This window comes from Diabrotica virgifera, chromosome 7, assembly GCF_917563875.1.
Source record: "Diabrotica virgifera virgifera chromosome 7, PGI_DIABVI_V3a".
Lineage (NCBI taxonomy): Eukaryota > Metazoa > Arthropoda > Insecta > Coleoptera > Chrysomelidae > Diabrotica > Diabrotica virgifera.
In genome coordinates this window covers 138019183-138044600 of record NC_065449.1, presented here as the reverse complement: position 1 = coordinate 138044600, position 25418 = coordinate 138019183, and the positions used below count along the sequence as shown (strand labels likewise).

General features: G+C 31.7%; 1 protein-coding gene across 1 annotated transcript in view; it reads right to left on the bottom strand.

Moving 5' to 3' along the window:
• Positions 1-25418, bottom strand: part of LOC114331038 (uncharacterized) — an 88275-nt gene that overhangs the window by 39765 nt on the left and 23092 nt on the right. Inside the window, exon 3 of the mRNA XM_028280501.2 lies at positions 8049-8479. Coding sequence (XP_028136302.2) covers positions 8049-8479 — 431 coding nt within the window. The remainder of the gene's footprint in view (positions 1-8048; positions 8480-25418) is intronic.

Sequence of the window (25418 nt, the reverse complement as noted above, 5' to 3'; positions counted from 1 at the left end):
AATAAACTTTTTTATCCGATGCCTAGATTTTGTGTCATTTTAGAACTACTAATGAAATAAAAAAATTTAGTTGTTCCAAAATGACACAAAATCTAGGCATCGGATAAAAAAGTTTATTTGAAGAAAGTGTATTTTTTTGTTCTTCTTAACGGCGGTACAGGCTCGTTTTTTTAATATTGTATTTAATTACAGAGTAATTTCCACATATTAATATATTTTTCAAATTGGGCTCTGTACCGCCATTCTTTATTATATTACGAATACGTGTGCCAAATATCTCGAAAAAATATTCAAAATTACAGCCGCAATCTTGGAACGCGTTTTTGCTACCTGTTGATCGCTACTGTATCACCTTAACAGTAAAATGTACTTGTCCAAATGTTTTAAAATGATACTTATAGCATTTTTGCCAAAAAATTTCTTGGGCAGAAAAAAACTACCAAAAACATTAGCTTGTGCGTAGAGTACATACTGGGTATAGTCCTCCGGCCCGGGAGACATTTTGAAAATTTCATTTTGGCCCGCGCATAAAAGAATTTGCCCACCCCTCGGAGTGACTACAGCATTTTTATGTAATATTGGTACTCTTGTTTAATAAGATAATTATTTTAGAGAAAAACTTTTTTTGGACACTCTGTATAAATAATTATGTTAACGTTTATATTACAGAATAGAGAATTGAATATTATTTCAAATGAGCTAGCACACGATCCCTATTCTCATTAAAAATCATCAATTTCGTCATCACGCCCAGGTAAGGCGCCATTAAGATTTACAGGATACCATACTGTATGGTAAAATAATCTCAGGTAAGGTATTCAACGTCAAATAATGCTTTTTATAATGCGTTTTATAACATAATAAATGACATTACTTATATCAGAAAAACTAAAATGGACATTTTGGTAAGTTAAGGGAACTAAGAACCAGAGTCAAAAAGGCTAAAATAATGTAGTAGCCTGAAAAAGGGAACTAAACTTTTATAAAACATTTTAAAATGTGAAACAAGAAGTGTACACTGAATTGATACTGACAGCTACCTATAAACCAGTTTAAAGAAAAAGAACAGCCAAGGAAAATGTTGATATAACAGTATTCAACGTCAAATAATGCTTTTATAACATAATAAATGACATTACTTATATCAGAAAAACTAAAATGGACATTTTGGTAAATTAAGGGAACTAAGAACCAGAGTCAAAAAGGCTAAAATAATGTAGTAGCGTGAAAAAGGGAACTAAACTTTTATAAAACATTTTAAAATGTGAAACAAGAAGTGTACACTGAATTTATACTGACAGCTATAAATTAGTTTAAAGAAAAAGAACAGCCAAAGAAAATGTTGATATCACAAAGAATTCAAATTTAATGAACATTTGAAACAGATAATGAAAAAGTTGGTAGAAATGGACTGTGACTATAAAAATCTCGATCATAGGGAACTTGCATAAAATTTTAAATTCAAAAAATGCTATAAATCACAATAGAACAAAATTTAAAACATATATCAAGGAAAAACAGTTTTTTTGTCTTTCGTTTGGCCCCTTCTTCTTCTTAAGGTGCCTATCCGTTCCGGATGTTGGCGATCAGCATGGCTATCCTAACTTTGCTTGCTGCTGTTTGGCCCCTAAAGACGATTAAAAATTCAAATTATAGCAGCCAGCCCAAAACGCGCCCTCATTGGTCGTGACGTGATATCATTGTAGTATTGGATGTCCTCGCCATTAGTTCATTAGGTTTGGAATGGCATTCGTTTTGACACTGACACTCAGTTTTATAAATATTTTGATAGTTGCTATTTCTGACTAATATTTGAGTGTTTTTGTTAAGACAATTTCGAACTAATATTTAATTGTTTTTGTTAAGATAATTTGTAATTAATAGTTACGTAAGTATTTTTATTACTTAAGACAATTTTTTTAAAATGACCGAAGAGGCTTTTTCTAAAGGCCAGTCTGATAACTTATCTATACCTAGTAAATATGTCTATGGCGGCCACATATTTTCAAAAGGGTGAAAATTTTTCCGTTGGAGAAATTCGGGGAGTTAAAGCAGATAAGTAAGTACATAATATGTATATTATACGCTGTTTTTTATCGGCTGGTAATCCAATAAATATTTTATTGGGATTTTTAATAGTTGTACTTTTACAAAATGGCCCTAAACAACATTTATAGTACAGGAACTAAAGCTTTTCACCTAAAAATGTTTACAGAATGGATTGATTTGCTTGAAAATTTGAGAATAAGTAGTGGATAGTCCAAGGATCAAAATCTATATGATGTCGAAAGGCGCTTTTACCACGGGGATGGTTGCCGCCCCATCTCGGGGTGGAAATTTTTTATTATATTTTCACCACAAAATTTGATAAAAACATTTATTCTAAGCAAAAATTGTTCTATACATTTTTTTGATAAAATTAATAGTTTTCGATTTATTCGCTTTCGAAAGTGTTAGTTTTATATCGAAAAAATCAATGTTTTTCGATATTATACTCATTTACGATTCACTAAATTTTTGCCGTAGGAAAAATTTTTTCACACCAAGTTCTTGGGAGTTAGGTAAATAACCTACAATTTCATATTAAAACTTCTTTTCGTATCTCTGATACTAATCTTTCTATTCAGAAAATGGCATTTTTTACCAAACTACAAAAATTCGTTATTCGCTTTTAACTCCAGTTTTTTTAAAAACTAATCATTCTAAGCCAGTCAAACTTCTAGAATCTGTTAATAATATATAAATAAAGAAGAACGAATAAGGTTAATGACTAAAAACAGCGCCAACTTACATTATTATGCTTCCAATTGGATTTCTCCTTTTTTTTTTCAAAAAATATATTGACTTTAATTTCGTTACTTTTCATTTTTTATCTTAGAAAGTTTGGTAATAAAGAATTTTGTAGGTTTTTGCAAGATCTATAAGGCTATTAATATTATATCCTTTTAAAATCCCCAGTCGCAAAAAAAGCTGACTTTGAAAGAGTTGGTAAAGGTGGTTTTTGCATGTTAATACAAGGTTTAATTGTCAATAGCTCACTCAATTTTTGGCGTAGAAAATTTTTTTGAAAACCAACTTCTTGGGAAATAAATAAGCTACAATTTTATGTTTAAACATTTTTTTGTATCTCTGATGCTAACCTTTCTATTCTGAAGAAAAAGCATTTTTTACCAAACTACAAAAATTCGTTATTCGATTTTAACTCCTTTTTTTTAAACTAATCATTTTAAGCAGGTCAAACTTCTAGAACCTCTTAACAATACATAGATAAAGAAGACCAAATAAGGTCAATGACTAATTTAAATTAGGGTGGTGATTAGGGGGTTGTGTCGAATCACTTTTTCGCTGAAAAAAATAGGGACTGACATGCTTTTCATTATAAGTCACTTAATTTTTGAGATAGAGAACTTTTTTATTTCTGGAGATAGATATTTTTAAATACTTTAAACTATGTAGTTTAAACAAGTTATCCTCGAAAAATGCATAGTTTTCCCATCTTTTGACTTTGAAACTACAATATTTAGCATTTGATGAAGAAGAGCTACCATATTATAAAGTATAGCTCGATTACTATTAGTCGTAGAGAAAATTAGAAAAAACGGTTTTGTTTATTTTTTCAAGAGCTACATTTTTGTTAAGCAAAGTTGTTTTGATAAAACGAAAACTTTTTGAGTTATTAGCAGAAAACTGATTAAAAACATTGATTTTTTCGATATAAAACTAACATTTTGGATAGCGAATAAATCGAAAACTGTTCATTTTATCAAAAAAATGTATTGAACGTTTTTTGCCTAGAATGAATGTTTTTACCAAGTTTGCGATCAAACTATAATAAAAAATGTCCACCCTCGAGATGGGGTGGCAACCACCCCCATGGTAAAAGCGCCTTTCAGCATTATATGGATTTTGATCCTTGGACTATCCACTACTTATTCTTAAATTTTCATACAAATCGATCCATTCTGTAAAAATTGCGAGGTTTTGTCCTGTTTTAAGCTTCATTACTTTGGACTATTATATTATAATGTATTCGATAAATGTCATAAAAATGTAAATATAACCATAAACATAACATAAATAAAATATAATTATGTGACGTCACGGGTCGTTTGAAATGGTTTGAATACACAGAATATTTTAAATTTGTACTTCTAAGTTATTATGAGTTTTTGAAGGGCGAAATTTTGGAAATCTCATTTTTAAACAAAACTGACCATTATTATGCAATAAAAAAATGTGCAAGCTCCCTATACGCTGTGAGCTCGTACGTAGAGGGGATATTTAAAAATTCGCGAGCGACAGTAGTGACAAGTCAGTAAACGTTTACTGGAAATTTGACATAAATGTCAAAGTGATTAATTTAAAATTAAAATTAAAAACATTAATTATAAAAAATATTAGTTGGTCAAAGCTGTGGTATATATTTTTATCTTAAATATACTTACGTTTTAAATACTGAATTTAAGTTTTTTTAATGTTTTGTAATATGCAATTATAAATTAATCTATTAATCAAAAATGAATAACCATTTTCAATTTCGTTGCAAAACGAAAACACAGCCGAACCATATTCTAGTCCAATCAGAGAGTGCTGCAAGCACCCCTACCGGTTTCGAAACTTATTAGTCTCTCATCAGGAGGCACATATGCTGCTCTCCCTGATCCAACCAAAACAAACCCCAGCGTGCAGTCCCGGATTGCAACGAACGAAATGGCATAGATGCCCTAGCGGCAACTGCTAGCAAAAAGACTAAGTTTTCACTCTAATGGCATATAAAACAACATAATGCTATTGTACACCCCACCAGAATGAAAACAATGGGAACCTTCTCTGGTTACACCTTCGAGGCTTCTACAATTTGCAAGCCATACGGATGCTGAGACTAAGGAAGATGAGGGAATTCTACAATTTATAATTCACGTCCCATCTGCTCAGCGTGGTAAAGTTCCAACGAGAATGGTTCCCTTCATACTCCACATAGAGTAAATGTAAATCAAAAATGAATAACCATTTTCAATTTCGTTGCAAAACGAAAACACAGCCGAACCATATTCTAGTCCAATCAAAGAGTGCTGCAAGCACCCCTACCGGTTTCGAAACTTATTAGTCTCTCATCAGGAGGCACATATGCTGCTCTCCCTGATCCAACCAAAACAAACCCCAGCGTGCAGTCCCGGATTGCAACGAACGAAATGGCATAGATGCCCTAGCGGCAACTGCTAGCAAAAAGACTAAGTTTTCACTCTAATGGCATATAAAACAACATAATGCTATTGTACACCCCACCAGAATGAAAACAATGGGAACCTTCTCTGGTTACACCTTCGAGGCTTCTACAATTTGCAAGCCATACGGATGCTGAGACTAAGGAAGATGAGGGAATTCTACAATTTATAATTCACGTCCCATCTGCTCAGCGTGGTAAAGTTCCAACGAGAATGGTTCCCTTCATACTCCACATAGAGTAAATGTAAATCAAAAATGAATAACCATTTTCAATTTCGTTGCAAAACGAAAACACAGCCGAACCATATTCTAGTCCAATCAAAGAGTGCTGCAAGCACCCCTACCGGTTTCGAAACTTATTAGTCTCTCATCAGGAGGCACATATGCTGCTCTCCCTGATCCAACCAAAACAAACCCCAGCGTGCAGTCCCGGATTGCAACGAACGAAATGGCATAGATGCCCTAGCGGCAACTGCTAGCAAAAAGACTAAGTTTTCACTCTAATGGCATATAAAACAACATAATGCTATTCTACACCCCACCCGAATGAAAACAATGGGAACCTTCTCTGGTTACACCTCCGAGGCTTCTACAATTTGCAAGCCATACGGATGCTGAGACTAAGGAAGATGAGGGAATTCTACAATTTACAATTCACGTCCCATCTGCTCAGCGCCATCTATTAATCGCTAACAGCGCTAATCTATTAATCTTAGCGCCATCTACACGATAATTGTGAAAGTATCCGAAGTAAGAAATTAATATTTCATCAGTAGAACGTCAAAATGATTAGAAAAATCTTAAAAAAATCGATTACAATTTAATTACTTTTTTGTGTTGTAAATATTAAGCGATAACAATTAAATAATAAATTTAAAAATTACCGGTGAAAGTTGCATTAGTAATCCGCTAGGAGCGACACCAGCGAAGCTCAGAGCATATAGTCTGTTACTAATGTTTCTTCTTCTTTAAGTACCGTGCCCAAATTTTAGGCGTGGGTAGCTTCCATAACAATTTGCCGATATCGTTCTCGATCTTGCGCGGCATGTTAGGGAGAGGCTTGTACCTTGGGCCAGCTTGTACCATGGGCCACCCCATTTTTTTTTATTTTGCGCGCGAACTGTCAATGTTTCTTATTTAAATTTCTTCTACAATCGTCGTCTTTCTGTGGATAGTTGTTGAACGTGATTTAAAATCGTTTGCGGCTATCGTAAAAATATCGTGTTTTATTTCGTGAACAGTAACTATTTATAGTATAGAAAATTTTATTTTCTAATTTTTGTGTTAACAGGTATCGTAAATTAAATCACAAGGTGTGTATGTCCCTACTAAGTAATAGGTAGTTAAACAACATAGAGAGAAATATAACACAACCGTTTTATTATGTTAAATTCACATTTTGTTATCTTTTCGGCCGAGTCTTGTACCTTGGACCGCTATCACGTCTTATACGTTGGACCGTACAAAATTAATGGGAAAAAAGAAGACAGTTTTATGTTGCACAAGTAACTGCTGTAAGTCCCTACTTAACGGTCCAGTATCTGAAGAGAATTCTGAACAGCAACAAATATTCAGGCCCAAGTGGTGAATCAACAATTTGACATTGACATTGAAGATGTTTTGCTCAAACTTAAAGAACCAAGTCTGACTGGTTTGTCTGAAAGGCAAAAAGGATTACATGTTTTTGACTTAGATTTTGAGAGGTTTAATGTTAAATAACACAATTTTTTTTATACAGTGTCAGTCAAAAGTCCGTACCCCACCTCTTATCTTTTGAACGGTTATACCTATAATAGTAAAATTTGAAGGGAGGAAATAAACAGACGTAAGTTTCTTAACTAGTCATGACAGCTGACGTAATAGTGACAGAGGACGTTACAGAGCCACTGTGACCGATAATTTTAAATGGGACCTTATAGCAAGTGATACCTCGTTTGAAAGGTATTCAAAATACCTATTCAGGCATGCTATTTTTTTGGGTTTAAGTTGATTTTGATTTTGGTGAATAAATTAAATAAATATAATATTGTAGTTTCGCATTTAATTAATAAAAATTCAAAGGTCCGCCTATGTTTTTTTTGTCAAAAAAGTTGACGTTTTTCAATTCTTTAGTAGTTTTTACGTCAATATCAACCTTTTTAACAAGTTATCAGAGGCGGAATTTTGAATTGTTATTAATTAAATGCGAAACTACAATTTTATATTTATTTAATTTATTCATCAAAATTAGCTTAAACTCAAACAAAATTAGTATGACTGAATAGGCATTTTCGATACCTTTCAAACGAGGTATCACTTGCCATAAGGTCCCATTAAAAATTATCTGTCACAGTGGCGCTGTAAAGTCATCTGTCACTATTACGTCACCTGTTATAACTAGTTAAGAAGCGTACGTCCGTTTATTTCCTCCCTAGAAATGTCACTATTATAAGTATAACCGTTCAAAATATACGAGGGGGGGGGGGTACGGACTTTTGACTAGCACTGTATATTTTTAAAGGTTTACGGGTGGTTCAACGTACAGGACTACGTGGTTCAAGGTACAGTACTGGTTTGTACCTTGGACCAAATTAGCTCTAATAAATAAAATTCTAAAAAATGTGTTTGGTTTTGTTTTATTAAAATGACCTTTTAATATAGTATACAATGGTGTGTAAACTACAAGTTGGTCCAAAAATTATTCCTTGAAATTTAAAAACTTAAATATAATTGAGCTTTGAAAAAATCCGGTTCAAGGTACAAGCCTCTCCCCTACTAATGTTTAGGCAACAGAAAACAAAAAAGTCTAATTTTAGGTATATCTGTAATGATTTACAACTTACTTTTCTGACTGACCAACGAGAGGTGATAACATATTTCCTACAGTGACACAAAATAACAAGGCTCCAGCGTCATGAGCTAATGCATGCACAAGGTGCGTTTTACCTGTTCCAGGTGGACCGAACAGTAATATGCTGTTAAAGCATTTTCTATTTTCAAATAGTTGAGGTTGAGTTTTTGGTAAAATTACAAGATTTTTTAACAATTTCTTCACTTCCCAAAGACCTGCCACCTCATCGAGCCCTTTGATTCTAGGTGTTTCGATTACAGATTTAATAACTCCTAACAGTGTCTTCTTTTCTGTATCTTGAATATTAGTCGATTGTAATTCATACGGTTTGTTTGTTTTAATAGTGGTATATATTACTGGTCTTTCATTCTCTACAAAGGCAAGTAACACAACAATATGTTCCTTTAACAGAAATAGGGGTACCTAAAAGTGCACATTTGTTAATAATTCGATAAAAAATTTGTAGAATGTTTTATGAAGGATAAATATTAATAATCACTGATCGACAAAGTGTTACTTTTTTGTAACGGTATGATTTTCTTGTAAAAGGAAATTAAAGATTAGGAGTTTATTATTTAATAAATTTTTCTTGTGTTAGTTTTTGGATGAACTGAGTAGCTCTACAATCTACAGCCGGTTACAAGCCCGGAAAAAGAGGAGGGATCAAGTAGTAACCCCTCTATAAAAGACCAACGTTCAGCTGATCCGGCTGATAGTGAGGGTCCGTTGTCTAGTGTTATAGACGAAGACCAACAGCAGATGAAGCAGATAAATTTCTACCCAATGGCCCTGAAGGTGGACGTATATTAAAGGGAAAACCGATCTCTCAAGTCCTGGAAGACAATCAGTATATGGAATGAACACCCTGAGAAAAAACTACCCGGCCCTCCAGCTCCAGGTAGGGAGTTAAGACATTGAGTCTGACTCCCAATACTTACAAAAAAGTTATGGCAACGGCGATGGAATACTTGGACGACGATCACGGCGACGAAGCAGGACAATGAATTTTGTAACATGGATACAAGACAGGCAAGGTAAAACGAAAGACGTTACTACAGGACTACAACAACAAAAAATATCGATATATATATTATTACAGTAACAAAGAAAAATGGGAATCACACTAACTGGAAAATGTGTCCACATTTTTAGCGGAGCACTAAAGGACAAAAGAGCGGTCAAAAGGGTGTCTATATTTATTGAACAAAAACTAAAAAACAAAATAAAAAATTGGAAAGCATTTAATGAAAGGGTAGGGGAGAGTTGGATAAAATGGGATAGTCGGATAAAACGGGATACCTAGCCTAGATACCCAACTATGGCTGCTATCAATCGGACAACGACGAAAACTTGTTCTCAGTTATCATTTTAACATTCTCACTTCGTATTACCTCGATGCCATAATTTGATGAAAATTTGTTGTGTTTAGAATTGTTTGACTCTATTTTTTTGGTACTTTGTACTTTTAAGTGCGTTGTTTTCTACATTATATTGCCTACATATCTAAACATATAATTCCGGTGACTATTACATTTAATTAAGCACTCATTAACGAATATTCTCATGTGTAGTCTATCTAATTTTACTTTCACGTTTAGGTAGGAGCCATTTTTGTTTTGAAAAATGTCTGAGTTGGACAAAACGGGACACTTCTAAGTTGGATAAAATGGGATACAGTTTTTTATGTACCGTTTTATCCACGTATTTATTTGTTGGCCTATTAATTTTTTAAATAGCTATAAAGCTTGTTCTCATACTGCAGAAAAGAACAACAAACAACATAAGAACAACAATTTCGACTTTTGTTCTGATATACGCACCAAGTCCTAAATAAAAGGTCTTATTTCTTATTTCCCATTTTGCAATAAAACATAAAAAGGCCTATTTTTAAGTTTCTGACTACTGAAGATATTGTTTTTTCAGAGGTAAATTTTGCTTTGCAGTCTTATATCTACTTAAATATAGGTTTTAGATAATTTTATGCAAAAAATTAAATATTGTGAACCTATCCCGTTTTATCCAACCATGGTATGCTAAACGGGATGTGCAGGACTTTAATAAATATTTTTTTTACTATTTTCCAGTCATTAAAAATAGCTAAAAATATGTTTTTTGTGTGATTCAATAAATGCTATACCTATAAAAAATAATAATATGATTATTTCTTTAACATTTTTTCCGTAATAAAAATAAACAAGAATGGTATCCCGTTTTGTCCAACTCTCCCCTCCTAACTACGAATCTAAACATCTACGGACGCAAAATTACTATATTTAGCCCAGTAAATGAACGGAAAATACGGCGATACCGTGTAATTTTCAGGGGCAACTCCGAATTGCATGAAAATTTGGATTTAGGTTCTACTTACCCTCCACTTCAAAGTTGAAATTGTGCCGTTGGTTGCTTATACTTGGGGGGTAACAGTCACCCCTTCTCGGGGGTGCAAAAACATACGTTCAAGATAAGACCGGAAATTGATTAATTGACTGATTCTAAGCAACTTTCGTTCTATAGAGTTTTTTATGTAAGTCAATACTTTTCGAATTATTTGCGATTGAAAATGTTTATTTTTCGACAAAAAAACTACGTTTTCAGACGGGTTTTCGCAACTAACTCAAAAAGTAAATATTTTATCGAAAAAAAATCTATAGCAAAAGTGTAGCTTATAAAAAACCGAAAAAAATGGTGTATAAGTTAAGAAGTCTCTAAATCGAGTAGAAACAAAGTTGTAGCTCATGAAAAATACGTTCTTATTCGTCTTATTCCAAATCGAATATTTCAAGGTGAAATCACCGAAAAAATAAGCACTTTTCGGGAAAAACTCACTTAAACTTTTTTAAAAGTGTTTAACAAAAGCTTTATTTTAGTTTATAAAAGTTTTTAGAATTAAAAATAGTTACACTCGAGTTACGCTCAAAATAAAGTTGGCCCCCTTTTTTTGGTAAAAAGCTCATGAAAATTCAAAAATTTTTAGAATTTGTTTTTAATATATAAAACCAAATTTTTTCAAAAATAAGCACTTTAAACCAATCAAACTTACAGATCATATTATAAACAATACACATAGAGTTAAAGTAAATGGTAAAGCGGTAACGATTAATTTTATTTAGGGTGCTAAATAGTGGGAGATTATCACGATTTTTTTTACCAAAAAAAGAGTGCAACTTATTTTTACAGTATAACTCGTTTATTTTTGATGCTAGAAACTTTTGTAAAAAATAAATATAAAGCTTTTTTTGAATACTTTAAAAATGCTAATAAGCTTTTCCCGAAAAGTGTTTAACTTTTTGTGATTTCACGTTAAATTATTCGATTTGGAATTAGACGGATAAGAACGTATTATTCATGATCTACAACTTAGCATTTACTTAATTTATAGACTTTACTGATACCATTATATTTTTTAGACATTATAGACTTTACCATTTTTTTATAAGCTACACTTTTACTAAGAATACTTTTTTCGATAAAATATTATTTATTTTTTGAGTTATATGCGAAAAACCGTCTGAAAACGTAGTTTTTTTTTGTCGAAAAATCAACATTTTCAATCGCGAATAACTCAAAAAGTATTGACTTACATAAAAAAACTCTACAGGGTGATTGATTAGTAGGGTAAAGCTCAATAACTCCGCTATAGTAATATATAGCAATAAAAGTTAATAACAAAAATTTTAGCCACCTTTGAGCTTCACAATACAAAATTAGTTAGAATGTTACAGGGTGTTCGATAACACAGTGGCATACCAAACTTATGTTTTTTTTTAAATGGAACACCCTATATTTTATTTTAAATTAAAAATCCTGTTAACTTCTCCATCACAAAAATATAAAGGTTTGTTATGTTATACAGGGTATTTACAAAGTTATAACCAATTTTATATGAAAATCTTAACAAGTTCAACTCCCTGTATAAATAAAAATAAGCAAAATAACAATGGTTTATTAATGCCATATTTTTTAACGTATTGTCAAAATTTTCAAGAATGGTCGATATTGCTAATTTTCTTTATATCAAGTACAGGGTGAGTCAAAACGCAAGTACATTATTTTCTCAGTAATTTTAAATGGAACACCCTGTATTTTATATCACTATTGAAAGTACCATTACCGTACTTTAATTTTTAGATAACATTCCCTATGTCTAAATTTATTAGTTTTCGAGATATTTTCATTTTTCAATGGACCAGTAGCCTGGCCACCCAAATCACCAGAATTTAATGAAGTGGACTGCTTTTTTTGGGGTTACGTTAATAATGAAGTTTATAAAATACCCCCAACAACAAGGGATGAGATGAAAAATAGAATACAAAGTGTATTTCGATGTGTTAATTTACAAATGCTCCGTAGAGTAAGTAGCTCATTCAATGATCGTTTTTATGCGTACATAAATGTGTTAGGAGATAATTTTGAACACCTTATGTAATTAAATATTAAAAATATTTTATTAAAAGTAGCTTCTAATTTTTTCAAACATGTTTTTTTGCAAAATGTATTACTGATAAATTATGTTTCGTTCTTTATTTGTTACATTGTTACATTTACATACAAAATTAGTGTTTAATTGTCTTCACAAAATATTGTATTTTGTGTTTATGTGTTTTTGTGTAAAATTTTTTACTAATTTTCTTTGTTTATTTGTTGCATTTACATAAAAAGATAGTTTTTAATTGTTTCAAAAATGTTGCATGTAGTGGTTGTGTTTTTGTTTGTAAAATGTATTACTAATAAATTATTTTTATTTCTTTATTTGCTACAGTGTTACATTGATTACCGGATTGATAATCGGTAATCTTCAATTGTCAATTCAGTCATGGCTTACTTAAAATTTAGATAAATTTAAACACCTAAAATAATTTGCTCTGAAAAATGAAAATATCTCGAAAACTAATAAATTTGGGCATAGGGAATGTTATATAAAAATTAAAGTACGTTAATGTTACTTTTCAATAATGATATAAAATACAGGGTGTTCCATTTAACATTACTGAGAAAATAATGTACTTGCGTTTTGACTCACCCTGTATTTGATATAAAGAAAATTAGCAAGATCAATAATTCTTAAAAATTTTGACAATAAATAAAAAAATATGGCATTAATAAACCATTGCTGTTGTGCTTATTTTTATTTATACAGGGAGTTGAACTTGTTACGATTTTCATACAAAATTGGTTATAACTTTGTAAATACCCTGTATAACATTACAAGCCTTTATATTTTTGTGATGGAGAAGTTAACAGGATTTCGAATATAAAATAAAATATAGGGTGTTCTATTTAAAAAAAACATAAGTTAGGTCTTCCACTGTGTTATAGAACACCCTGTAACATTCTAACTAATTTTGTAATGTGAAGCTCAAAGGTGGCTAAAATTTTTGTTATTAACTTTTATTGCTATCTATTACTATAGCGGAGCTATTGAGCTTTACCCTACTAATCAATCACCCTGTATAGAACGAAAGTTGCTTATAATCTGTGAGTTTATCCATTTCCGAGCTTATTTTAAACACGCGTTTTTTGCCCCCTGAGAATGGGTGACTGTCACCCCCCAAGTAAAAGCAACCAACGGCACAAATTCAACTTTGAAGTGGAGGGTAAGTAGAAGCTAAATCCAAATTTTTATGCAATTCGGAGTTGCCCCTGAAAATTACACTTCAAAACGGTCATTTATTGGGCTAGTTAGGCGTATATACTCCCAATGAAAATACATCAGTACATGAAAAAGATACGTTCCACTAACAACTGGAAGATATACTCTCAAAGGTAGGCAATCAGCAAGAAATAATAACGATAGGCGACATGAACGCAAGAACTGGAAGAAGACAAAATAATCCAGTATAGGTAACATCGGCGAAGAAGTGACAAATAATACAGGAAAAATACTTATAAACCTATGTACAAAATTTGACCTGAAAATCATGAATGGCTTCTATCACCACAAAAATACACATACTTAAATATACTTGGCATCAGGACACAAGACAATTAAAAGCAGTCTGATTGACTGCTCTTGACCTTATCGTTATAGACGATCCGGTATAAATTCGATCGGGAGCGATCCGTTTAATGGATAAAAATTATTGGGGTGTCCGATCTAATTTTGTTCTGACTGTAATTAGCATAGGCGTCATTTCGCGAATTTCATTGGGGTGGCAAAACCTACTGGGGGGTTTGGTGGGTACCCCCCAAGGGAAAGGGGGGTCCGGGGAAATTTTGTAAATTTTGATGCAAAATAGAAGGGTTTAACGCAATTTATACACTATTTTTTTACCACCACAGCAAAAAGCCTGAAACTTTGATTTTTTTACATAATTTATTTATAAAATTTAGTTTTATGGGTCAATCTCACGGTACACGTACAGACGGTATGCCGATTTTGGCGCCTAATTCCGTCCGTTTCGCGCACGACGTCAGCTTCGAGGAACCCACACACTTGCCACTTAACTTGCAGATACATTTTTACATGCATTTGTGAAGTTCTTTACACCTGATAGTTTTACGGACCGGAGAATATAGAATATATTTTGTTACTTTTAATTATTAGACATTATTGAACGTATTAATATTCAATTTATTATTTGTATTTTTTTTGATATCGTGTGGGTCTGGCATAAATTTACAATGGCGAATTGTGCCGTATATAATTGCAAAAACTATAATCAAAGTACAAAAGGTACGAAAATAAAATACTTCAGCTTTCCAAAGACAGATAATTTGTCAAAACAATGGATAATCGCTTGTCGCAGAGAAGATATAATAAAATTAATTTAAAAAATGTAAGTTTGGAATTAATTCTAAAATGTATATTTATAAGAAATTGATATAATATCAAAAATAAATAATAAGAAGATATCACAAAAGAGCTGTATTAAATAAATATTTATATTTATAATAATATATTTTATGTAAGTATAAGTAACTTTAACTTTTTTCAGTAACGATTTGCAGTAACGATTTATTTTGAAGAAAAACATTATGAAATTCCTCTGAAACAAAGGCTTTTGAATTACTCTCCAAAGAATGCTCGTCATTTAAAGGCTGATGAATCTCTACAAGGTTCAGTACCTACTCGAAAACTTACCTGGAGGCTCATCAAATACTGATCTAAAGCGAAAATCTGAGGAAAGAACACTGAGAATCACAAAAAGAAGACGTAAAGAAGAGGTGGAAGATATTATAAAATCATCAAACAGTAATTCAAGTTGTACATTCGCACATAAAAAGAACAGAGACGATTACTGAGGAGTCACAGCTTCCAACATTTGATGCACAATTAATTTCAACATTAATAGAGACATGAATAGAGCCCCTGACTGGATACAAGCTGTCTCTAGAGTCTAGAGGTTCTCATTTACATCCAAATGATGATTTGTGAGAAGTGGCTCTGAAACTGGAGACGGAGTTCCATAAGATGCATGGTCTATCTAAAGAGGAGAACATTTTTCACAAATTAGCTGATAAAACAATATCACAAATAGCAACTACATCAGTGCCTTACGAAGTTGTCCTTTACTTCGCTAAAACTCGAAGTTATATTAGACTACGCGAGTTAAATAGAAAAATTAGTTTAAAAATGCTCAAGAGCCTAGAGAAGAAAATATCAAAATTAACCAATTTTAATATGATAGTATTTTATTTTTTTTTGTTCTTTTGCAATAAAATATTCTATAAAATGTCTGCATTTTTTCTTTCCTTTTTTTGGTAGGACGATATAACTAACATAATTATTTATAACATCAATGTTTTCTTTTCTTGAAAATATTTTTTAATTACCTGGCAATTTAAAAGAGAAAACATTTCATCAGGTTATTAAGATAATACTGCAAAAAAGTATTTATCGTATTCTTGAATTAATAAAAAAGGCTTATTATTTGGACGTATTTCCTCGAAAATCATTTTCAAATACATTTTTAATAAACAACGTTTAGGTGGACATATTTTACATCCATAGAAATAATATTAGTACACAAAACTATTTTCTCTTATAATCATTTTTAATCAAAAAATCAGACGCTATCATTTTAAATTCGATAAAACTGGAACGTATCTCCTAAAATGATATGCATTTTCAAAACATTCTCCTCTCTCCTGCTGTGACGTCACAGCAGCGAGAGAGATGCGCCTCTGCATACCGTCTGTACGTGTTACCGTGGGTCAATCTTTGGGGTGGCAAAATGGGAGGATACAAAACTTTGGTTGGCAGCTGCCACCCCTTGCAACCCCCGAATTACGTCTATGATAATTAGGTAATTAATAAATGATGAAACAATTGCAAGTGTAAGTCCATAAACGCAATGAAAGAAAATCGTCAATACTTACAATATTATCCTTTATTAATGTTAAAATATTGACTACCGGTTTCGGGACTTGTAATTTATGTCCCATCATCAGGCCAGAATAAGAGGTCAAATTGCTTATTGTTAAAACAAAATCATAAGCTAAAAACATGAATACAGACAATTAAACATAAACAAAAAACTAGCGTTAAAATTAGAAATGAAATAATTAAGCAAACAGCTATAACGTCAGCGAAAGTAAGTGTTAGATGACTCTATGTGGTATGCATTTGGACATGCACAAACATGGTTTGATATAATTTTTTTCAATTTTTAAAAACACTCACAACTAACCAAAGTCCAAACCTAACACCTGACGGAACGTAGTCCTATCGTGAGGAGATGTTGACTTTGAATCCATTTACATACCTTTGCTGTAAGCCTACTAGGAACTGATGTATGCACAAGCTTAATTTAATTTATTTCTATAATGTACTCAGGGTTGCACCGATATGTGTACTTTAAAATTCATTTTTACATTAAAAAATATTTTATATATCAAAAATCAATTAAATATTTCATAAATTAAATATACAACACATTCTTTTAACATAAGGATATCCATAAATTTACTTGGTACCAACATACACGTGGACTTAAGTCAATCATTGACCATCTAATCTCGAGACAAAATGCAAAATTTAGCATCCAGGATGTTAGAGCTTTCAGAGGGGCTGATTGCGGATCAGACCACTGCTTAGTAATCGGTAAAATTTATGTTACATTTATACCAAAACAAAATAACTCCGAAGAAAAAGAACACAAAAGGAATTCATATGATCCAGAAATAGAAAAATATAATATTAACAGCTTACAACATGAAAGTACACAATATCTGTACCGTAACAGACTTGAACAGAAACTAAGTCAAGAACAAAGAACAACCGAAGAAGAATATAATCACATAAAAACATGCATAAAACAAACAGCACAAGAAGCACTAGGAAACTTGAATGAAACTAGAAACCAGAATGGTGGGATAAAGATATCGAGAAGAAAATAGAGAAGAAAAAACAACTTCACCTACAACGTCTACAAAATCAGGAAAACGTTGAGATTCAACAACAATACAGGGACCTAAATAGAGAAGTAAAAAGAGAAGTGATTAAAAGAAAAAACGCAACCTGGATCAAAAAATGTGAATACATAGATCAACAATTAGGAGGAACTAGCAGTTCAGAAGCATGGAAGATGATAAGGAATGTCAGAACATCACATAAAGGTGGGCACACAATTAAGAGTATATCTGATGCCGAGTGGGAACAACATTTTAAGGAATTATTGGTAGAAAAACGACCACAATACATAACAAGAATACAAGAAAAAGAAAATGATATACAGAGTGAACACGAAATAGAACTAGATGAAACCAAAGTGGAAGAAGCTATTAAAACTATGAAATCCCGGAAAGCACCCGGAGCTGGAGGAATTAATACTGAATTAATAAAATATGGACACCCAAACTATGGGATATGCTTAAAAATCTTTTCGCAAGATGCCTGAATGGAGAAAACGTACCAGATGAATGGCTAACATCGCATATTACTCCCCATACATAAGAAGGGACCTAAAAATAACCCCAAAAACTATAGGGGAATCGCCGTCATCAGCACCATTGGAAGATTATACTCCAGGCTATTAAGAAATGAAATAAAACAAGAAATTCAAGGAAAGCAAGCTGAAGAACAAGCTGGTTTTCGTGCGGGACGTTCAACGGTAGATAATCTCTTCACTTTAAAAATAGCACTAAAAAAAAGAATACAAAGAAATCAGGAAACCCACATCGCTTTTATTGACCTAGAAAAAGCATATGATAATGTCCCCATAATAGAGCTATGGAATTCAATGAAAGACATCGGTATCGATGGAAAACTCATACAAGCAACTAGAATGTTGTATGAGACCACTAACACTAGAATCAAAAACGGCAAAAATTTCACTGAGGCATTTAATACTTCAAAAGGCCTCCGACAAAGATGTTGTCTATCTCCCACTCTCTTTAAAATATACCTTGACCAATCCTTACAGAGGTGGACAAAAGCAGTAAAACCGATGGGACTGAAAGTGGGAGACGACTCCCTATTTACATTATACTTTGCGGATGACCAAGTTGTTATAGCCCAAGATCAAGATGACTTAAGCTATATGATACGGAAGCTAAATGAGCATTACCAACAGGCAGGATTAGTAATAAATATGGATAAGTCAGAATACTTCATAGTGGGAAACGAAGACATTGAAAACCTACCATTGGAACAAGGACATATTGTTGGTGTGAAACAATGCAAATATTTGGGAGCTATATTCAACAAACGAGGAAATAGTGAAGATGAAATACAACACAGAATCAATAAAGGTAGAAGCATCACTAGATCCCTCAATTTAATTTTATGGGACAAAGATATCATGAAGGAAACAAAGAGAAGAATATATGAAAGTGTAATGAAGAGCGCTACAATCTACGGTGCAGAAGTTTGGGACATAAGTGCAAGAAATAAAAAGAAGCTATTTAGTACAGAAATGGACTTTTTGAGGAGAAGTTGTCAGGTTTCGAGATTAGAACATATAAGAAATGAAACAATTAGAGAACGTATGAAGGTGGAAAAAACTATAATAGACGATATTGAAAAGAGACAGCTGACATGGTTCGGTCACGTTAAAAGAATGAATGAGACTCGCTGGCCGAGAAAAATATTAGAGTGGGTCCCACCGGAGAGAAGAAGAAGAGGACGACCAAGGAGAAGCTGGAGGGACAATATTCAGGAGGCAATGGATTCGAGGCAATTAGATGAGGATATGTGTTACGATAGAAAAAATTGGAAGCTGGGTATGGAGAGGCGGCAACAGCCGTAGAAATCCATTATATATATTAAATATTTGACTCGGCTCTCATTAGACTAGTGATAATACAAGCGTAAAACTGTCCAAATGCATACCATATAGACTAATCACTAACGTTATAGCTGTTTGCTTAAAAGCTTTGAAAGGTTATTCTTTTCTCTAAACGACGCTCTTTTTTTTTAATTTACGTAATGAGTTTGAAGATAATTTTGGACTTAACAAATCTATTATAAATTTGTTAAGTCCAAAATTATCTTTAAAGTTATTCCGCAAATTAAAAAAAAATAGAGGGTTCTGTAGAGACAAAAAATACCTTTCAAATGTTGTGCCACTCGACCACACTTGCTTAAAAAAACTGGAGGTTGATGCGGGGCAGGGAAAGGGGACGAATTTTGCATGAAAATTCGTCCCCCTTTCAATACAAATTGACATGTTTTTTTAAATTCTGAAGAAACTCTTGGTTCCTGAGTTACTGGAGATGGGGTCAAATTTTCATTGGAACACTCTGTATTTATGTTTTGGCTTATGATTTTATATTAACAACAAACAATTTGACCTCTTATTTTGGCCTGATAATGGGATATAAATTATAAGTCCCGAAACTGGTAGCAAATTTTTAACATCAATAAAAGGAAAATATTGTGAGTATTGACCCTTTTTTTACCTAACCATTACAATTAATTAATAATTAATAATGACTTTTTTTTTATAAATTTAAAGAAATATTTTTCGACTCGTGCAGGTTTTATTTCAGAATTCTTGGATCATTCTAAATAAAAAAGGTCTTTTGTAATTTTTCTCTTAAGTTGATCGTTTTCGAGTTGTAAACAATTTAAAATTGAAAAAAAAGAACAAAAGCTGACGATTTTTAAGGCTCGAAACACAAATAAAAGATATCATTTTTGAAATTAAGAAGTACCTAAATTCAAGTTCAAACCTTCTTCTATCAAGTTCCGATAAGAATGTTTGCCATATTTTATTCTACAATATATTTTTTTAACTGTTAATGAGAAAGGTTGCCGGCGATCATTAACAACTAAAAAACAATATTTGAAAATGAAAGCAGTCCAAAATATTTATCAAGAACTGATAGAATGAGGTTTGGACTTGAATTTAGATACATACTTCGTAATTTCAAAAATATTTATTACCTATGTTTTTGAGCCTTGAAAATCGCCAATTTAGATTTAAATTGTCTCGAAAACGATCAACTTGAAAAATTACAAAAGACCTTTATTGTCGATTTTTTTTATTTATAAAAAAAGTCATTTTTTATTTATTAATTTATTATAATCAGAACAAAATTAGATCGGGTACCCCTTGTTTTTTATAATAATTACATATATTACAATACAATACTTTTTATACATTTACCAGATCGATTCAGATTGACCTTATATCATGTTTTAGACTATCTGGCAAGATATCAACAGTGAAAATACAAAATCAATCAAAACTCAACCGAAACAACTGAAAGAAAAACAAAGTCTAATATAAACAGCCTTTACGATGACAGCACATGAAAATTATATCAGAACAGACTAGACCAGCTTTCTTTTAAACCTTAGACCAATGATAGGAATATTAATTACAGGCTCTCTTCTCAGTAAACCACTCGGCTAATGTCTTTTCGACGTCTGACTCTTTTTCCCTGCGTTTTCGTTTTTGAGTTAATTTTGAATTAGCTCATCAATCGTTGATAAAACTGTCTTGGTTTTTTAAAAGTTTGCTCACCTGAGCTTCCAAAATTCCAAACTTTTTAGCAATTTCGATAGAACTGCACTTGGATTGTTTCGCGTATTCAATTACATATTACATTAATAGTGCGGCAGATTCGTGCAATATATTATAAGAATTGCACATTTAATGATACAAGCGTATAATTTGGTCCACATATACTGCACAAATAAAGGTTCAAATTTAGATATGAGGCCATCTCAGATTTTGCCTTTTACAAAAATGGCGGTCATTCAAAATGGGCGACTATACATATATGACTAATAGCACGATATCTTTTGAATGAAAAGTCCGATTTCAACCAAATTTGGTACGTAGGTTCGTTTTGTGATTTACAAGATCGATGCCATAAACTGGAAGAATCGTTTTACCAGAAGTTTTGTTTTTCCTGTTTTTTTATGTAAAACTATTTTATATTATGTAAATAATATATTTTCAATTTTTTCACCCTGTATATATTAATTTTTCAAAATGGTAATACCACTATTGAAAAGAGCGTAAGAATATGTTTTAGGAAATATTTTGAACTTTGTAGTTATGTTAATTATAATTACCATTTAATAAATATGCATAACGTATCTTCATATGTACCTACATGTGTCAGATTCGTGCAAATATTATAAGAATTATTGTACATTTAATGGTAGAGTCATATAATTTGGACAACATATAGTACACATACAAAAGTTCAAATTTAGATATGAGGCCATCTCAGATTTTGCCTTTTACAAAAATGGCGAGCATTCAAAATGGCGGCTATACATATGTGACTAATAGCACGATAACTTTTGAACGAAAAGTCCGATTTTAGCCAAATTTGGTATCAAGTTTCTTTTTTTGATGAATAAGATCGAGGTCTTGAACCGGAAGAATCGGTTTACCAGAAGTTGTGTTTTTACTGTTTTTTATGTAAAAATATGTTGTTGTTTTTTTCAATTCTTTCACCCTGTATATATTAGTTTTTCAAAAAGGTAATACCGCCATTGAAAATAGTGTAAAAATATTTTTTAGGAAAAATTTTGAACTTTTTAGTTATGTTAATTACCATTTAATAAATGCATAACGTATCTTCACATGTACCTATGTGCGGTAGATTCATTTTGAATGCCTGCCATTTTTGTAAAAGACGAAATCTGAGATGGCCTCATATCTAAATTTGAATTTTTGTATGTGTAGTATGTGTGGTCCAAATTATATGCTTTTACCATTAAATGTACAATAATTCTTATATTATTTGCACGAATGCGCCGCACATAGGTTCAGAGGTACATGTTAAGATACGTTATGCATTTATTAATTGGTAATTAATACAACTAAAGAGTTCAAAATATTTCCTAGAAAATATTTTTACGCTGTTTTCAACGTCGGTATTAACTTTTTGAAAAATTAATATATACAGGGTGAAAGAATTGGTAAAAAAACAACATGTTTTTACATAAAAATCAGGAAAAACACAACTTCTGGTAAATCGATTCTTTCGGTTCAAGACCTTGGTCTAACACATCAAAATAAGAATCTATATAACAAATTTGGTTGAAATCGGACTTTTCATTCAAAAGTTATCGTGTTATAAGTCACATATGTATAGTCGCCATTTTGCATGCCCGCCATTTTTGTAAAAGGTAAAATCTGAGATGGCCTTATATCTAAATTTGAACCTTGATGTGTGTAGTATATGTGGTCCAAATTATATGCTTCTACCATTAAACGCACAATAATTCTTATAATATAATAAAAAGGAAAAGATTCCTCTCATTGGCTGTATACCATAATAAAAAACTTAATAATGAAGTAAAAACCTCACGTGTAGGTAGATGGTATATAATTTATTAAAAATTTTTTTCTAAAATGATCCAAAATAGATAAAATCACACAAACGTTTTCGGACCAATCAGTCCATCATCAGGTGGTAGAAACTTTAGATCCAAAGTAGTTGGAACTAGCTACATATTTAGGTCAAAAGACCTTAATATTATAATAATTATGTCTACGTATTTTTTATGGGAAATAAGCCACAATTTTACTAAAAAATGAATTTATTAACGTTTCGAAGCCCAAATCGGGTTTCGTTGTCAAAATACAAAATACTATTAAAATAAAACAAACATGTTGTTGCTAAGTAAAAAAATTCTTCTAATAATTTATTTAATCTGACTCATTTATATTGGCAATTCAGACGTATATTATACATTTTAAAGTAGAAGACTTTAAAATGATATCGCCAATATTTATGAGTTGCGTTCCTGGGACGACTTTACTAAAAGATAGTTCATTCGATTACATGAAATCAATCCCAACTCAAGAATATCCGCCGCAAAAAAATCATAGCATGTGATCTGTCTTTAAAAAGACAACCAAATGCAACGATGACAGTAAAATTCTCGCGTTAGAGATTCCATAGTAAATCACGAGGGAAAACCAGGAAAAAACCTCGTGATACTATCCCGACATCGTAAGTATTTGGTCTTACATTTAATCTACCTTCAAAAAACTAATACCAAATTCTGACTTTAATAGGTTTAAATTATAAATAATATTAATATTACATAGATATAAAATAAGTAATACTAAAATATAAAACTTGTACTAACTCGATATGTTATTCACTTACTAATCGTGGTATTTTCTTTCTATTGACTTCCTCTTTCAGTATGGGTAACCACATCCTACTGCATTCTACCGAAGAATTTGCGACACAATTGGTTTCATTTAGCATAATTAGAGCCGCTTCTTTGATTTTTCTCTTTTTACTATCTGATAAATTATTATAATTATCCTTTATTGTTTATAAATAAGGAATTGACAAGATTAGATCGAATGGAACACAACAACTTAGAACGGGATCCTACAACATTCACAAGAAATAATACGAGGAAAATAACAATACCATATATAAAAGGACTATCCGAGAAACTTAAAACGATAGGAAATAAATTCAACATTTCAACAACATTCAAAACAACAAACACATTGAGATCTATTCTATCTAAAACTAAACCTAAAAATGAACAAGAAAGAACAAAGAATTGCATTTATAGAATACCTTGTGAATGCGAACAATTTTATTTAGGTGAAACATCAAGACCATTAAACGTTAGAATAAGTGAACATCAGTCTTATATTAAAAACAGAGAATTTGATAGATCTCAGATATGTCAACACGCATGGGATAATGAACATAGAGTTCAGTGGAGAGATTCAAGTATAGTCCTGAAAGAATCAGATAGTAAAAAGAGAAAAATCAAAGAAGCGGCTCTAATTATGCTAAATGAAACCAATTGTGTCGCAAATTCCTCGGTAGAATGCAGTAGGATGTGGTTACCCATACTGAAAGAGGAAGTCAATAGAAAGAAAATACCACGATTAGTAAGTGAATAACATATCGAGTTAGTACAAGTTTTATATTTTAGTATTACTTATTTTATATCTATGTAATATTAATATTATTTATAATTTAAACCTATTAAAGTCAGAATTTGGTATTAGTTTTTTGAAGGTAGATTAAATGTAAGACCAAATACTTACGATGTCGGGATAGTATCACGAGGTTTTTTCCTGGTTTTCCCTCGTGATTTACTATGGAATCTCTAACGCGAGAATTTTACTGTCATCGTTGCATTTGGTTGTCTTTTTAAAGACAGATCACATGCTATGATTTTTTTGCGGCGGATATTCTTGAGTTGGGATTGATTTCATGTAATCGAATGAACTATCTTTTAGTAAAGTCGTCCCAGGAACGCAACTCATAAATATTGGCGATATCATTTTAAAGTCTTCTACTTTAAAATGTATAATATACGTCTGAATTGCCAATATAAATGAGTCAGATTAAATAAATTATTAGAAGAATTTTTTTACTTAGCAACAACATGTTTGTTTTATTTTAATAGTATTTTGTATTTTGACAACGAAACCCGATTTGGGCTTCGAAACGTTAATAAATTCATTTTTTAGTAAAATTGTGGCTTATTTCCCATAAAAAATACGTAATTATAAAAATGCCACAAGGAAATAGCTTCAGAACAACAATAATTATGTCATTTCCGCTACAAAAATGTCGACAATAAGTCGATGTCACAAGAAATTAAAATGCAGCGGTATTACAGAGTATAAATTATATACCATCTACGTACACGTGAGGTTTTTACTTCATTAGTAAATTCTTATAATGTTTGCACGAATTTGCCACACATAGGTACTTGTGATGATACGTTATGCATTTATTAAATGATAATTAACATAACTAAAAAGTTCAAAATATTTTCTACAAAATATTTTTACGCTCTTTTCAATTGCGGTATTACCTTTTTGAAAAATTAATATATACAGAGGGAAAAATTGAAAAAAAAAAACATATTTTTACATAAACAACCAGTAAAAACACAACTTCTGGTAAACCGATTCTTCCGGTTCACCATATCCCTCTTGTAAATCAAAAAAAAAACCTA